General features: G+C 50.5%; 1 protein-coding gene across 1 annotated transcript in view; it reads left to right on the top strand.

Annotated features, from left to right (window-relative positions):
* Window positions 1-380: 380 nt before the first annotated feature.
* LOC115598734 (putative adenosylhomocysteinase 3) overlaps window positions 381-14,675 on the top strand; it is a 33,777-nt gene continuing 19,482 nt past the window's right edge. The window contains exons 1-5 of the mRNA XM_030455812.1: window positions 381-521; window positions 1,197-1,297; window positions 1,638-1,740; window positions 6,075-6,169; window positions 11,145-11,251. Coding sequence (XP_030311672.1) covers window positions 1,199-1,297; window positions 1,638-1,740; window positions 6,075-6,169; window positions 11,145-11,251 — 404 coding nt within the window. The 5' untranslated portion in view covers window positions 381-521; window positions 1,197-1,198. The remainder of the gene's footprint in view (window positions 522-1,196; window positions 1,298-1,637; window positions 1,741-6,074; window positions 6,170-11,144; window positions 11,252-14,675) is intronic.

Here is a 14,675-nt window from a genome sequence, read left to right as displayed (position 1 = left end):
AGACTTAATATTAGGAAGAATTTCTTTACTGGGGGAGTAGTCAGGAGTTGGAATGGGCTGCCCAGGGAAGTAGTGGATTCTCCGTGTCTGGAGGTATTTCAAAAGAGACTGGATGTGGCACTGAGTGCCATGGGCTGGGAACTGCAGTGGGAGTGGATCAAGGGTTGGACTTGATGATCTCTGAGGTCCCTTCCAACCCAGCCCATTCTATGATTCTATGACTGTGAGGAGGAGGAGAGGTGATCCCAGCTGAGGGCTGAAGGAGCTGCCCTTGGAGAACAGATCCATGGACACATTGAGTAGAACGTTGTGTGTCCTTCTGCTGTGGCTTTTGGGAATGTTTTTGTTCTGTCTCTGACCTCCTTTTCTTCTTCCAGCTGCCTCCTACACAGACAGCTCTGATGATGAGACTTCCCCCCGAGACAAGCAGCAGAAGAACTCCAAAGGCAGCAGTGATTTCTGTGTCAAAAACATAAAGCAGGCGGAATTCGGGCGCCGAGAGATTGAAATTGCTGAACAAGGTAAATGGGACGAGTTCCTCAAGCTCCACCTTGTCCAGGGCTCTCTTGTGGGCTTCTTCCTTCCCCTCCAAACCCTCCTCATGCAGGGTTCAGTACAAAGGGGATACTTGACACTGATGGGACAACTTCTGTGGGATTTTGTGGGATGGAAAGGAGTTGTGGGGTTACACCATGAAGCTCCAACCAACCAACCAACCAACCAATCAACTGCTGAAGTTGAATACATTTTGTTAAAATCAGTAGAAAAGATTGAAACCCATCAAATAAACGAGACAACTTTGGTTTAGCATGGTTGTCCTCAAAAATCCATGCAGTGTTTAGGTAGTTGGAGAGATCTTGGAGAGTCCCAAGTCCTCCACAAGCTGGGGCAGATCTTCCTCCAGCTTCACATGAGAAAGTAGAAACTGTGATAATGCTAAATTCTCAGTAACAGGGGGGAAAACAAAGGACCTCAGGGGGTTACTGAGTCTTTTTCAGCTGTTACATGATCAGATGATCCCTGCTCTCAAGGATTTGGCTTTTTCCTGAAGCTGCCACAGCTGTACAGATCCAGGGGAGTAGCAGAAAGCAGGACAAGAAGTCCCATGGCTTTTCCTTCTGTCCTCAACCCTCTTTGATCACATTGATGGATGTTTTTTTAATTTTATTGTTTAATTTCTTTACTTTGCCTTTCAGAAATGCCTGCACTGATGGCTTTGAGGAAGAGAGCTCAGGGAGAGAAGCCACTGGCCGGGGCCAAGATCGTGGGCTGCACGCACATCACAGCCCAGACAGCTGTAAGACCCCTTCCAGAAACTCCAGACAGGGATTTTCCCAAAGTTTAGCCTCTAAAATAGACCCTGAGCATTTTATATATATATATATATGCATATACATACTGCAAGTGGAAGTTACTTTGAAGTTCTTCATCCCTTTGAAATTGCCAAAACCCAAAAGTGATCTCAAAACCATTTTCTCCATCACCCCCATTGCTGCTTAAAACCAATTCCAGGTCCCTTCAGCAGCTTCCCCATGAAGATCAAGTGAAAATCCCAGAGGTGTCTTGCTCATTGTGTTCTGTATTGTTCTTTTCATACTTTTTTCTGATTCTTTTTTTTTCCTTTGGTTTCCATCCAGGTCCTGATGGAGACCCTTGGAGCTCTGGGTGCTCAGTGCCGATGGGCTGCATGCAACATCTACTCAACTCTTAATGAAGTGGCTGCTGCCCTGGCTGAGAGTGGTAGGAAACCACTAGGAAACTTCACCCTCTTTGTTCTTTCTGGCTTTAAAAGGATTTCTTACTCTGCACATATTTCAGTCTCATGTTTTACAGTAGAGCGTAGGAGTCCTGCACTTGGGGAGGAATAACCCCAAACCCCAGTACAGAGTCTTTGGGGATGTCCTGCTGGGAAAAACAGCTCCCTGGAAGAAAGCCCTTGGAGTCCTGGGGACAGGGAATTCTCCAGGGTCAGCAATGTGCCCCTTGGGGCCAAGAGGGCCAATGGTGTCCTGGGGGCATCAGGAGACAGTGTGTCCAGCAGATCCAGGGAGGTTCTCCTCCTCCTCTGCTCTGCTCTGGGGAGACAAGAGCTGGAATCCTGGCTCCAGTTTGAGGCTTCCTAGTTGAGGAGAGACTGGGATCTACTGGAGAGAGGCCAAGGGAGAGGTGGGAGGGTGAGGAAGGGACTTGAGCATCTGTGCTGGGAAGAAAGAGTGAGAGGCCTGGTGCTGTTGAGGCTGGAGAAGAGAAGGCTGAGAGGGGATGTGCTGAATGTCCATCAGTAGCTGAGGGGTGGGGGGCAAGAGGAAGGGGACAATCTCTTTTTGGGGGTGGCCAGGGAGAGACCAAGGAAGAATGGGTTGAAGGGAGAAGAGAGGAAGTTGCAGCTCAGCATGAGGAGAAAGTTGTTGAGGGTGAGGCTGAGGGAGCCCTGGCCCAGGCTGCCCAGAGAGGTTGTGGAGTCTCCTTCTCTGGAGCCTTTCCAAACCCCCCTGGCTGTGTTCCTGTGTGGGCTGCCCTGGGGGATCCTGCTGGGGCAGGGGGGTTTGCCACTGGGGCATCTCCAGAGCTCCCTTCCAACCCTGACATCTTGTGGTTCTGTGGGTTTTTTTCTCTTCATTCAATTCAGAATAAACCTGTAGGAGGCAGGACAGCTCAAGTCCAATCCTTCCCATTGGTCTGAAAACCTTAGAATGCTTTTTCTCTGGAGTAGAACAGTCTGTGAGGATGGACATCAATGACCTCCATGAACCTGAAAGTTATTTGGCTGAAGGGAACTAACTGGAATTTAACTTCTACAAATTTGAGTCAAAACTTCAACTAAAAGGGATGAAAGAGAAACTTTAGGGGAAGGACATGGTTCATATCCAGCAGCCACTGTCCATGTTGCTGGCTCCCCTGGGAGTGCCCTCATTCAAATCCTCTTTTCCTTGGGTGAGGGAAGGGATTTTACCACGAGACCCAGAAGCCAAACCCAGCAGTTTGCTGAAACTGAATCATAATCCTTGCTCATGAGTCAGGATAAAATTGTGGCTAATGGTGACTGGCAGGAAGGTAGGACACCTGGAAGGGAGGAGGTATGGAAGGGAGGATGTATGGAAGGTAGAACATCTGGAAGGGAGGATGTATGGAAGGGAGGATGTATGGAAGGTAGAACATCTGGAAGGGAGGATGCATGGAAGATAGGACGTCTGGAAGAGAGGATGATGTGTGGAGGGTAGGACACCTGGAAGGGAGGATGTATGGAAAGGAGGATGTATGGAAGGTAGGACATCTGGAAGGGAGGATGTATGGAAGGGAGGCTGTATGGAAGGTAGGACATCTGGAAGATAGGATGTATGGAAGATAGGACATCTGGAAGGGAGGATGTATGGAAGGTAGAACATCTGGAAGGCAGGAGGTATGGAAGATAGGACATCTGGAAGAGAGGATGATGTATGGAAGGTGGGACACCTGGAAAGGAGGATGTATGGAAGGGAGGGTGTATGGAAGGTAGAACATCTGGAAGGTAGGGTGTATGGAAAGGAGGATGTATAGAAAGTAGGACACCTGGAAGGGAGGATGTATGGAAGGTAGGCTGTATGGAAGATAGAACATCTGGAAGGTAGGATGTATGGAAAGGAGGATGTATGGAAGGGAGGAGGTATGGAAGGTAGAACATCTGGAAGATAGGATGTATGGAAGATACGACATCTGGAAGAGAGGATGATGTGTGGAAGGTGGGACACCTGGAAGGGAGGATGTATGGAAGGGAGGGTGTATGGAAGGTAGGACATCTGGAAGAGAGGATGATGTATGGAAGGTAGGACACATGGAAGGGAGGATGTGTGGAAGGGAGGCTGTATGGAAGATAGAACATCTGGAAGGTAGGATGTATGGAAAGGAGGATGTATGGAAGGGAGGAGGTATGGAAGGTAGAACATCTGGAAGATAGGATGTATGGAAGATAGGACATCTGGAAGAGAGGATGATGTATGGAAGGTAGGACACCTGGAAGGGAGGATGTGTGGAGGGTAGGACACCTGGAAGGGAGTATGTATGAAGGTAGGATGTATGGAAGGTGGGACACCTGGAAGGTAGAACATCTGGAAGGTAGGATGTGTGGAAGAGAGGATGTATAGAAGGTAGGACACCTGGAAGATAGGATGTATGGAAGGTAGGATGTGTGGAAGATAGAACATCTGGAAGGTAGGATGTATGGAAAGGAGGATGTATGGAAGGTAGGATGTATGGAAAGGAGGATGTATGGAAGGAAGGATGTATGGAAGGTAGAACATCTGGAAGATAGGATGTATGGAAGATAGGACATCTGGAAGAGAGGATGATGTATGGAAGGTGGGACACCTGGAAGGGAGGATGTGTGGAGGGTAGGACACCTGGAAGGGAGTATGTATGAAGGTAGGATGTATGGAAGGTGGGACACCTGGAAGGGAGGATGTATGGAAGGTAGGATGTGTGGAAGATAGAACATCTGGAAGGTAGGATGTATGGAAAGGAGGATGTATGGAAGGGAGGACACCTGGAAGGGAGGATGTATGGAAGGGAGGCTGTATGGAAGATAGAACATCTGGAAGATAGGATGTATGGAAAGGAGGATGTATGGCAGGGAGGAGGTATGGAAGGGAGGATGTATGGAAGGTAGGACATCTGGAAGATAGGATGTATGGAAGATACAACATCTGGAAGAGAGGATGATGTATGGAAGGTGGGACACCTGGAAGGGAGGATGTATGGAAGGGAGGGTGTATGGAAGGTAGAACATCTGGAAGGTAGGATGTGTGGAAGAGAGGATGTATAGAAGGTAGGACACCTGGAAGATAGGATGTATGGAAGGTAGGATGTGTGGAAGATAGAACATCTGGAAGGTAGGATGTATGGAAAGGAGGATGTATGGAAAGGAGGATGTATGGATGGTAGGATGTATGGAAAATAGGACATCTGGAAGAGAGGATGATGTATGGAAGGTGGGACACCTGGAAGGGAGGATTTATGGGAGGGAGAGTGTATGGAAGGTAGAACATTTGAAAGGCAGAACATCTGGAAGGTAGGATGTATGGAGGGTAGGACACCTGGAAGGGAGGATGTATGGAAGGGAGGATGAATGGAAGGTAGGACACCTGGAAGGGGGATGTATGGAAGGGAGGATGAATGGAAGGTAGGACATCTGGAAGGTAGGATGTATGGAAAGGAGGATGTATGGAAGGTAGGACACCTGGAAGGGAGGATGTATGGAAAGGAGGATGTATGGAAGGTAGGACATCTGGAAGGGAGGATGTATGGAAGGTAGGATGTGTGGAAGGTAGGACATCTGGAAGAGAGGATGATGTATGGAAGGTAGGACACCTGGAAGGGAGGATGTGTGGAAGATAGAACATCTGGAAGGGAGGATGTATGGAAAGGAGGATGTATGAAAGGTAGGACATCTGGAAGGCAGGATGTATGGAAGATAGGACATCTGGAAGAGAGGATGATGTATGGAAGGTGGGACACCTGGAAGGGAGGATGTGTGGAAGGTAGGATGTATGGAGGGTAGGACACCTGGAAGGGAGGATGTATGGAAGGTAGGACACCTGGAAGGGAGGATGTATGGAAGGGAGGATGAATGGAAGGTAGGACACCTGGAAGATAGGATGTATGGAAGGGAGGATGAATGGAAGGTAGGACATCTGGAAGGTAGGATGTATGGAAAGGAGGATGTATGGAAGGTAGGACACCTGGAAGGGAGGCTGTATGGAAGGTAGGACATCAAATGGGCAGCCAGAGCTTGATTTTGCAAATAAATATTCTCACTGAGAGCTTGTTGGCCTCTTCTCTGGTGGGCAGAGCTTTTTTTGGGGGGGAAAGGAAGGAATTAGGAAGGCTGAAGCTGCCTCCTGGTGCTGCCCTCAGTGTCTCCTCAACATGAGATCCCTGAAGCTGCTTGTGGGAGGGCGATGGTGAACAACGAGAGCTCGAGCAAGAGTTGGGGTGGTGTCAGGAGCCCAGTTCCCGAGGTGTGGAGGTTTTGGAGAGCTGATTGCTCCCCAGGGGCTTTGCTGAGGCTGTGTCAGCACCCATCTCCCTCTCTGTGCCAGGGTTTCCTGTCTTTGCCTGGAAGGGAGAATCCGAAGACGACTTCTGGTGGTGCATCGACCGCTGCGTCAACGTGGAGGGCTGGCAGCCCAACATGGTGAGAGAGGGGTGGAGGATGCTCAGCAGGTTCTGAAGCACGGGGAGCTCCCCCCTGGAGAGGAGGAGGAGGATTTGGTGCTGATTTGTGTTTTCCTTCTGACTTCAGACCTCACCTTGGGGCTTGGATCTGCTGCCGGCGCAGCGCTTGCCCCCCAGAGCTCTTTGGGTTTGACCCCGTGGGGTGGGAAATTCACTTACCCAGGTGGGAAGAGACAGAGGGGTTTAACTCCCTGCTCCATCTGGATCTTTTTTCTTTAATATTTTGTTTCAATATCTCCTAAAGCAGCATTGCTGCCAGGTTTATTGGGTGCTGAGCTTGCTTCCAGAGCACTTTGGTAGAGCTGAAACCAAACTCGTCTCATGTGGCTGGGAAAAAAAAAAAAAAGACTCAAAAATCAGCACAGACTGATTGCAGCCATTCTTCCAGAGCTGAATTATTTCACACCTTGGTTTGATGTGTTTTCTTTTTTATTTTTTTCATCTAGGTAAAGCCCCCGTTTCAGAACAAAAATTAAGGTTTTTTTTTTTAGGTGATTTCTGCATTTCGAAGCCTTTTCTTACTCCATGAACACAAAACCTTTGGGGTTTTTTTATACCCTTGTTTCTAGGGAAAATGGAGAACACCTCAATCCAGCCAGCTGAATAATTTGCAATATCAAATGTGCTGTTTTCATCAGGCTTCCTGACAGGTTTCTAAACCCTGGAGCTTCAGATCTAAATTAGATGAAAAGTCATCAAAAGCAGAAGGCAGGCGTGTGTCTGTCTTGTTTGTTTGCCAATATCAGTTTGGTTTAGGTGGGTTGGGGGTTTTTTTTGGGTCCTTTCCAGTCTCCACCTGCTCACTTCCTTGCTGTCACCTTTAAAAAGATTTCTGGATGTCAAAAAAAAAAAAAAAAAAAGAAATCCACCCCCAAGCTGCAAAAGTCTGGATTTGGTAGCAGCTTTCTTCTTCTTTGGGAGGAATAATTTCCCATCTCAATAATCAATAACTGGAGAAGTCAGTACCAGAATGTGGAGCTCATCCTTCCCCAGGATCTCTTCAGACCTCAGGATGCTGCCCAGTGCCTCCATCCCTCAGGCTGTTTCCAGACACAGGAATAATTCCTGGGGAGGACCAAATCCCTTGGATCTGGCAGTTCCCAAAGGTTTGCATGTTGGGTTTTGGAGAACTGTGGGGTTTAGAGATCAGAAACAGGATGCAGGGTGAAGAATTGGTGTGAAAAGGATCTTCTGGGGAGACCTTCTGACAGTGGTGGCTTCTCTGTCCCTAAAGGGGCTCCAGGAAAGCTGGGGAGGGACTTGGGACAAGGGCCTGGAGGGATGGGACCCTGCGAGGGGGAAGGGTTTCCAGCTGGGAGAGGGGAGATGGAGAGGAGATCTTGGGCAGGCAGGGAGGGAGGGAGGGAGAACTTGTTTGGGGTGAGGGTGCTGAGCTTTAGAACCAGGTTGCCCAGGAAAAGAGTCTCTGCCCCATCCCTGGCAGTGTTCAAAGCCAGGTTGGATGGGGCTTGGAGCAAGCTGGGAGGGAGGTGTCCCTGCCCATGGCAGGGGGGTTGGAATGAGCTGAGCTTTCAGTTCTCTTCCAACCCAACCCATTCCAGGATTCTATTTCTTGGGCAGAGAGGGAGGGAGAAATGGTTTGGGGTGAGGGTGCTGAGCCCCTGGGTGCCCAGGTTGCCCCCAGAAGCTGTGGCTGCCCCATCCCTGGCAGTGTCTCAGGTCAGGTTGGATGGGGCTTGGAGCCCCCTGGGCTGGGGGAGGGGTCCCTGGATTGTCCCCTTGGGACTGGAGGAGCTTTGAGGTCCCTTCCAATCCATTTTGTGATTCTGTTTCTAATGCAGGTGTTTATTTCATAATCTCAGCAGTATGGATGGTGTTAATCCTTCCCATCTCCCTTCATCCTCCTGCCTCTTGCTTTGAAACTTCTTGGGGATCCTGGGGAGGGAGAAATTCTTTGGGGTGAGGGTGCTGAGCCCCTGGGTGCCCAGGTTGCCCCCAGAAGCTGTGGCTGCCCCATCCCTGGAGGTGTTGAAGGTTGGATGGGGCTTGGAGCCCCCTGGGCTGGGGGAGGGGTCCCTGGATTGTCCCCTTGGGACTGGAGGAGCTTTAAGGTCCCCTCCAACCCAAACCCTTCCAGGATTCCATGCTCATTAAGTCAAGGAGCATTAATTAGGGTTTCCTCATCCCTGGAAGCTTTCATGGACACCTTGGATGGGTTTGGAGCCCCCTGGGCTGGGGGAGGTGTCCCCATGGCATGGGATGACACTGAAGGAGTTTTAAGGTCCCTTTGAACCCAAAGCATTCCTCAACTTTTGCTCTGTCCTGAGCCTTCTCAGGGCTGTATGGAGGAGCTGAGCTGAGCCCCCAAATGGCCCTTCAGAAGAACCTGAGGTTTGTGGTGGTGGTGCTGGAGTCTCTGGAGGATCAGCTGCCAGCAGATGGGATCTTCTGATGAGAAAAGGAAAATCTGGGGCTGCCCCATCCCTGGCAGTGTCTCAGGTCAGGTTGGATGGGGCTTGGAGCACCCTGGGCTGCTGGGAGGTGTCCCTGGATTGTCCCCTTGGGACTGGAGGAGCTTTGAGGTCCCTCCTGGGCTTTCAGGAGCATGGTGAGAGTGTTGATTTGTCCTAGGTGGCTGCAGATGCTGTGGAAGAGCTGGAGATGGTGGAAGGTCCCTGCTGGGCCAGTGAGCAGATCTGAGCAGATCTGAGGAGACTCCCACACCCCAGCAGTTGGGTGAGGAGGGCTGGGCTGGCAGCCAGAGGTCTGGGATGTGCAGGGAAGACAGAGAGGAGGAGGAGGAGGAAGATGAGGATGATAGGGACCATGCAAAGAGGAGGAAGGCGGTGAGTCAGTCAGAAGTCTTGAGTGTTGGTGTAGGGAGGATGCAAGAAGGAGGAGGTCAAAAGGCTTTGATAGTGGTGTAGGGAATGTGAAAAGAGGAGGATGATGAAGAAGAAGAAAAAAAAAGAAAAGGAAAAGAAGGAGAAGAAAAAGAAATGAGGAAAAGGAAAGAAAAAGAAAAAGGAAAAAGAAGAGGAAAAGAAAGAGGAAGAGGAAAAGGAGAAGAAAAAGAAATGAGGAAAAGGAAAGAAAAAGGAAAAGGAAAAAGAAGAGGAAGTGGAAGAGGAAGATGAAAGGTAAAGAAAAAGGAAAAGGAAAAAATGGAAAGGAAAAGGAAGAAGAGAAAAAGGAAAGGGAAAAGGGAAAGGGAGAGGGAAAGGGAAAGGGAAAGGGAGAGGGAAAGGGAAAGGAAAAGGGAAAGGAAAAGGAAAAGGAAAAGGAAAAGGAAAAGGAAAAGGAAAAGGAAAAGGAAAAGGAAAAGGAAAAGGAAAAGGAAAGGAAAAGGAAAAGGAAAAGGAAGAAAAAACAGAAAGAGAAAGAGAAGAAAATAAAAAGAAGAAAGGAAAAGAAGAGGAAGAAGAAGATAATGATAATGGTAATGATGACAATACTGGGCAAAGTGCCCAGGTCCCTGGCACTTCACCTGCCACTGGGTGACCTCTGCTCCTTGTTTTGTCTTCATCCTGTCACACTGCCCACCTGGGCCACCTGGGCCACCTGGGCCACCTGAGGCCACCTGAGGCCACCTGGGCCACCTGGGCCACCTGAGGCCACCTGAGGCCACCAAGGTAGCAGAAGGCAAATGCACATTTTGGGATTTTTTTATTTTTTCTGCAGTTTTTTGATTCCTGTGACCAAACGTTTTCCCAGCTGGTCCTTCCCAGGGTGTTTTTTCCAAGGGCACCTTCACTTGTTCATCTTCTGTGTTCTGTCTGGCTTTCTCCACTGCCCTGGAATGGGCATTTTAGTAGGAGATGGGTGGCTCAGGAGGGTCCTGATCTGGTACAGGAGAATTTTGTCCTGCTGGGGGTGAGGTTCTGCCTGATCAAGTGGGCAGAGCCCCAAGGCTGCTGTGTAAAAGAGGTTCAGGATTTTTAATGTGCCCCATTTTGTGATGTAACTGGGTTGTCATTTGCATTTGTGGCTCTGCACCCTCCTCCTCCATCCTCTTACTTCTCCATCCTCCTCCTCTATCTTCCTCCATCCCCCTCCATCTTCCTCCTCCTCCATCCTCCTCTTTCTTCACCATCCTCTTTCTCCATCCCCCTATTTCTCCATCCTCCTCATTCTCCATCCTCCTCCTCACCTTCCTCCTCCTCTTTCCTCCTCCTTTTCCATCCTCCTTCACCATCTTCCTCCTCCTCCATCTTCCTCCATCTTCCTCCTCCTCCATCCTCCTCTTTCTCCATCCTCCTTTCTCCATCCTCCTTCTCCATCTTCCTCCATCATCCTCATTCTCCCATCTTCCTCCATGCTCCTCCTTCTCCATCCTTCTCCATCCTTCTCCATCTTCCTCCATCTTCCTCCATCCTCCTCCATGCTACTTCTCCACCCTCCTCCTCCCCCATGCTGCTTCTTCTCCATCCTCCTCTTTCTCCACCCTCCTCCTTCTCCATCCTTCTTCTCCATCTTCCTCCATCATCCTCATTCTCAGTCCTCTTCCTCCTCCATCCTCCTCCTTCTGACATCCTCCTCCTTCTCCATTCTCTCCCTCCTCCTTCTCCATTCTCTTCCTCCTCCATCCCCCTCCTCCTCCTCCATCCTTCTCCATTAGCATCCCTATTGGAAGAGCTGATGGCTGCATGTGGTTCCAAGGCATTTCCCCTTGGGCTTTTGGGAGAGAGGAGCTTCCACAGCCATTTCCCTGTTTCCTCTGCTCCTAAACACCAAGTTCTGCCATTTTTTCTGACCTGCTGAGTTTCTATCACAGCCCTGATGAAGCAAAACCCCTGTGCTGAGGACTCAAGCAGAGTGTTCCCAGCTGAACCACCTCACCAACCAAGATGTGGCACTTGAGATGCCAAAACACGGGCTTGAGATGAGCTTGTGGTTTATTCCTTGTACCTTTTGGGCTCAGCAGGACCTCCTGGATCTTCAGAATGGTGACTTTCTGGTGATTTTTCTTACAGATCTTGGATGATGGAGGAGATCTGACTCACTGGATTTACAAGAAATACCCCAACATGTTTAAGAAGATCAAGGGGATTGTAGAGGAGAGTGTGACTGGTGTGCACAGGTAATGGGACTCTGAGCATGGAGATGTTTGGAGAAAAACAAACCCAAATGCATCAGGGCACTGGCAGCAAAAGATCTCAATCTGTAAAACACCACAGACTTGACTGATGCTGAAGCTCCTCCAGGGGCTGGGGTTTTCTTTCAGCTTGGGCTTGGCTTTTCTGTAAGAGCTGTTTTAAACCTCTTAAATCCAGTGAACAGACTTGGAACTGCTGCCCTGAGTCTCAAAGAAGCTCCTGCTGACCATTGTGAGGGGAGAAGAAGGACCCAGGGTTTGGTTTATCCAGGTGGGAAATAGGAGTGGTGGTGGTGGTGATCTCACCTTGTTTTGCTGGTGAAAAAAGAAAGAGGTGAAGGGGTTGCACAAGAAGGGTTTCTCACAACCAGAAGGAGATTGAGGGGCTGGAGTGTGTCCAGAGAAGGGAATGGAGCTGGGGAAGGGGCTGGAGAGCAAGGAGAAGGGGATGGAGAGCATGGAGGAGGGGCTGGAGAAGATGGAGAAGGGGTTGGAGAGGAAGGAGGAGGAGCTGGAGAGAAAGGAGAAGGGGCTGGAGAGTGAGGAGAAGGGATAGAGAGTGAGGAGGAGGTTCTATAGAAGATGGAAAAGGGACTGGAAAAGATGGAGAAGGAGCTGGAGAGTGAGGAGAAGGTCTGGAAAGTAAGGAGAAGGTCTGGAAAGTAAGGAGAGGAAGGAAAAGGGGATGGAGAGGAAGGAGAAGGTCTGGAAAGTACGAAGGAGGTTCTGGAGAGAAAGGAGGAGGGTCTGGAGAAGATGGAGAAAGGGTTGGAGTGGAAAAAGGAGAGTATGGAGAAGATGGAGAAGGGGTTGGAGAAAAAGGAGAAGGTTTGGAAAGTAAGGAGAACGCTTGGAGAGAAAGGAGAAGGGGCTGGAAAAGATGGAGAAGGAACTGGAGAGGAAGGAGGAGGTTCTGGAGAAGATGGAGAAGGGGTTGGAGGGAGAGGAGAAGGTTTGTAGAGCAAGGAGGAGGCCTGGAAAGTAAGGAGAAGGCTTGGAGAGAAAGGAGAAGGGTTTGGAGAAGATGGAGAAGGAGCTGGAGAGCAAGGAGAAGGGGATGGAGAGTGAGGAGGAGGTTCTATAGAAGATGGAGAAGGGGCTGGAGAGTAAGGAGGAGGTCTGGGAAGTAAGGAGGTTTGGAGAGAAAGGAGGAGGGTCTGGAGAAGATGGAGAAAGGGTTGGAGAGGATGGAGAAGGTCTGGAGAGAAATAAGAAGGGTCTGGAAAGTAAGGAGAAGGTTTGGAGAGTGAGGAGAAGGGTCTGGAGAAGATGGAGAAGGGTCTGGAGAGGAAGGAGTAGGTTCTGGAGAAGATGGAGAAGGGGTGGGAGGGAGAGGAGAAGGTTTGCAGAGCAAGGAGGAGGCCTGGAAAGTAAGGAGAAGGATTGGAGAGAAAGAAGGGTTTGGAGAAGATGGAGAAGGAGCTGGAGAGCAAGGAGAAGGGGATGGAGAGTGAGGAGGAGGGGCTGGAGAAGGGGCTGGAAAAGATAGAGAAGGGTTGGTGAGGAAGGAGGAGGTTCTGGAGAAGATGGAGAAGGGTCTGGAGAAGTTGTGAGGAGCAGCTGAGGAGCTGGGGGTGTTGATCCTGGAGCAGAGGAGGCTGAGGGGAGACCTTCTGGCTCTCTGCAACCCCCTGAGAGGAGGTTGGAGCCAGGGGGGGTCGGGCTCTGCTCCCAAGGAACAAGGGATGGGACAAGAGGAACTTTTGGCACAACTCAAGTTGTGCCAGGGGAGGTTTAGGTTGGAGCTGGGGAAGAATTTCTGCCTGGAAAGGGTTGTCAGGGCCTGACCCAGGCTGCCCAGGGCAGGGCTGGAGTCCCCATCATCCCTGGGGGGGTTTCAGAGCCTGGGGATGTGGGGATGAGGGACATGGGACAGTGGGGGAATGTTGGGCTCCATGATCCCAAAGCTCTCTCCCCATCAGCAGCACTCTGTGTTTGGGTGGGTTTGGGCACTTCCAGGAGCACAGCCCCAGCAGGATGGAGACCCAACAGTGCCCAAAGAACACTCAGGAATTTCCCAAACCCTTCCAGCCCCGGGGTTCCTCAGTCAGACCCTGATCCTCCCAGAGGTGGGGAGGAAGGGGGGGAATTGCTCCCCCAGCCCCATGGAGCAGGGCTGAGATGTCCTGGGCAGCCCCAAGCACCTCAGCAAAGGGCACAGGGAGAGGGGGAAGGGGAAGCAGAGAGTTTTCCAGGCCTGATCCCATCTCCTGCAGTTTCCCCCCAGAGGCAGGAGGCAGCCCAGAGAACAGCCCCAGCCCAAAGCCAGCGGGTGCTGAAGGACAGGAGGACACCCAGCAGCACAAACCCCAAGGGATGGGTCAGGAATCTGCCAGGAACAATTTCTCACTGGAAAGGGTTGTCAGGGCCTGGCCCAGGCTGCCCAGGGCAGGGCTGGAGTCCCCATCATCCCTGGGGGGGTTTCAGACCCTGGGGATGTGGGGATGAGGGACATGGGGTGGGGATGAGGAACATGGGGTGAGGATGAGGAACATGGGGTGGGGGTGGCCTGGGCAGGGCTGGGGGAAGGGTTGGACTTGATGGTATAAAAACTCTTTTCCAACTCAGATGAATCTGTGATAGGAAGGGATGGGCTTTGGAGAAAGTCAACAACACAATCCTAAAATCAATCTATGGGAAGAAGTGAGATTTGGGAAGAGGAAATGAGTCTCCAGTTGGTCTGGAAAGGGAGAACCCCAGGGATGCAGCTGTGTGAGTGAGGGACATCCATGGTCTGCAGCAGAAGCAGAACTGAGATGGGAGAAGGTTTAGGAGAGATGGCAGAGGTGTCAAGAGGAGGATCTGGTGATGCTTTCAGCCCTGGGAATGATTCCCTGTTTGGGGAAGAGAGATGTGGTAGAACAGAGCAGGGTTAGAAACTTCCCTGTGGTCTCCTGGCAGGAGTGAGGTTGTGTTCTGGTGCTGGTGGTACCAGTGAGGGGGTTGTGTGATCCTTACCCAGATCGTGTGGAGACTGAAACTCCTCAGGTGAGTGGGGAATAACCTGGAGCTGGTCTGTATGTAGAGCCTGAGCAATGAAGCAGATTCTCCATCCCAGGGTCTACATAGTCTGAGCAAGGCACCAGCTTCTCCTTCCCATGGTCTGGAGCAGGGAGATGTTTTCCAGATGCTCTTCATAGTGTTTAGATGAATTTTTAGTGGTTTTGCTGCTGCCAGGGGTTCAGTCTGCTCTCAGAAGTGGGGCAGGTTGGTATCTCCCCCCTAAGGATGTTTTTTGTGCTCTTTTCTTGGTGATGTCTGCTTTCAAACAGGGGTTTGCTGCAGGTGTTGACCACAGCAGCTTCCCCTTGCTTGGCTCTTGCTCTGCTGTGGCCATTTCTGTTCATCTCAAGCTGGAGGAGCTTGAAGAATTACAGGAGTTCTGATTTTATGGTTTCTGAAGGAGGAT

The sequence above is a fragment of the Calypte anna genome, chromosome 1 (genome assembly GCF_003957555.1).
Source record: "Calypte anna isolate BGI_N300 chromosome 1, bCalAnn1_v1.p, whole genome shotgun sequence".
In the NCBI taxonomy this organism is placed as follows: domain Eukaryota; kingdom Metazoa; phylum Chordata; class Aves; order Apodiformes; family Trochilidae; genus Calypte; species Calypte anna.
The sequence above is the reverse complement of the archived record's forward strand: the minus strand, read 5'-3'. Positions and strand labels throughout refer to the sequence as shown.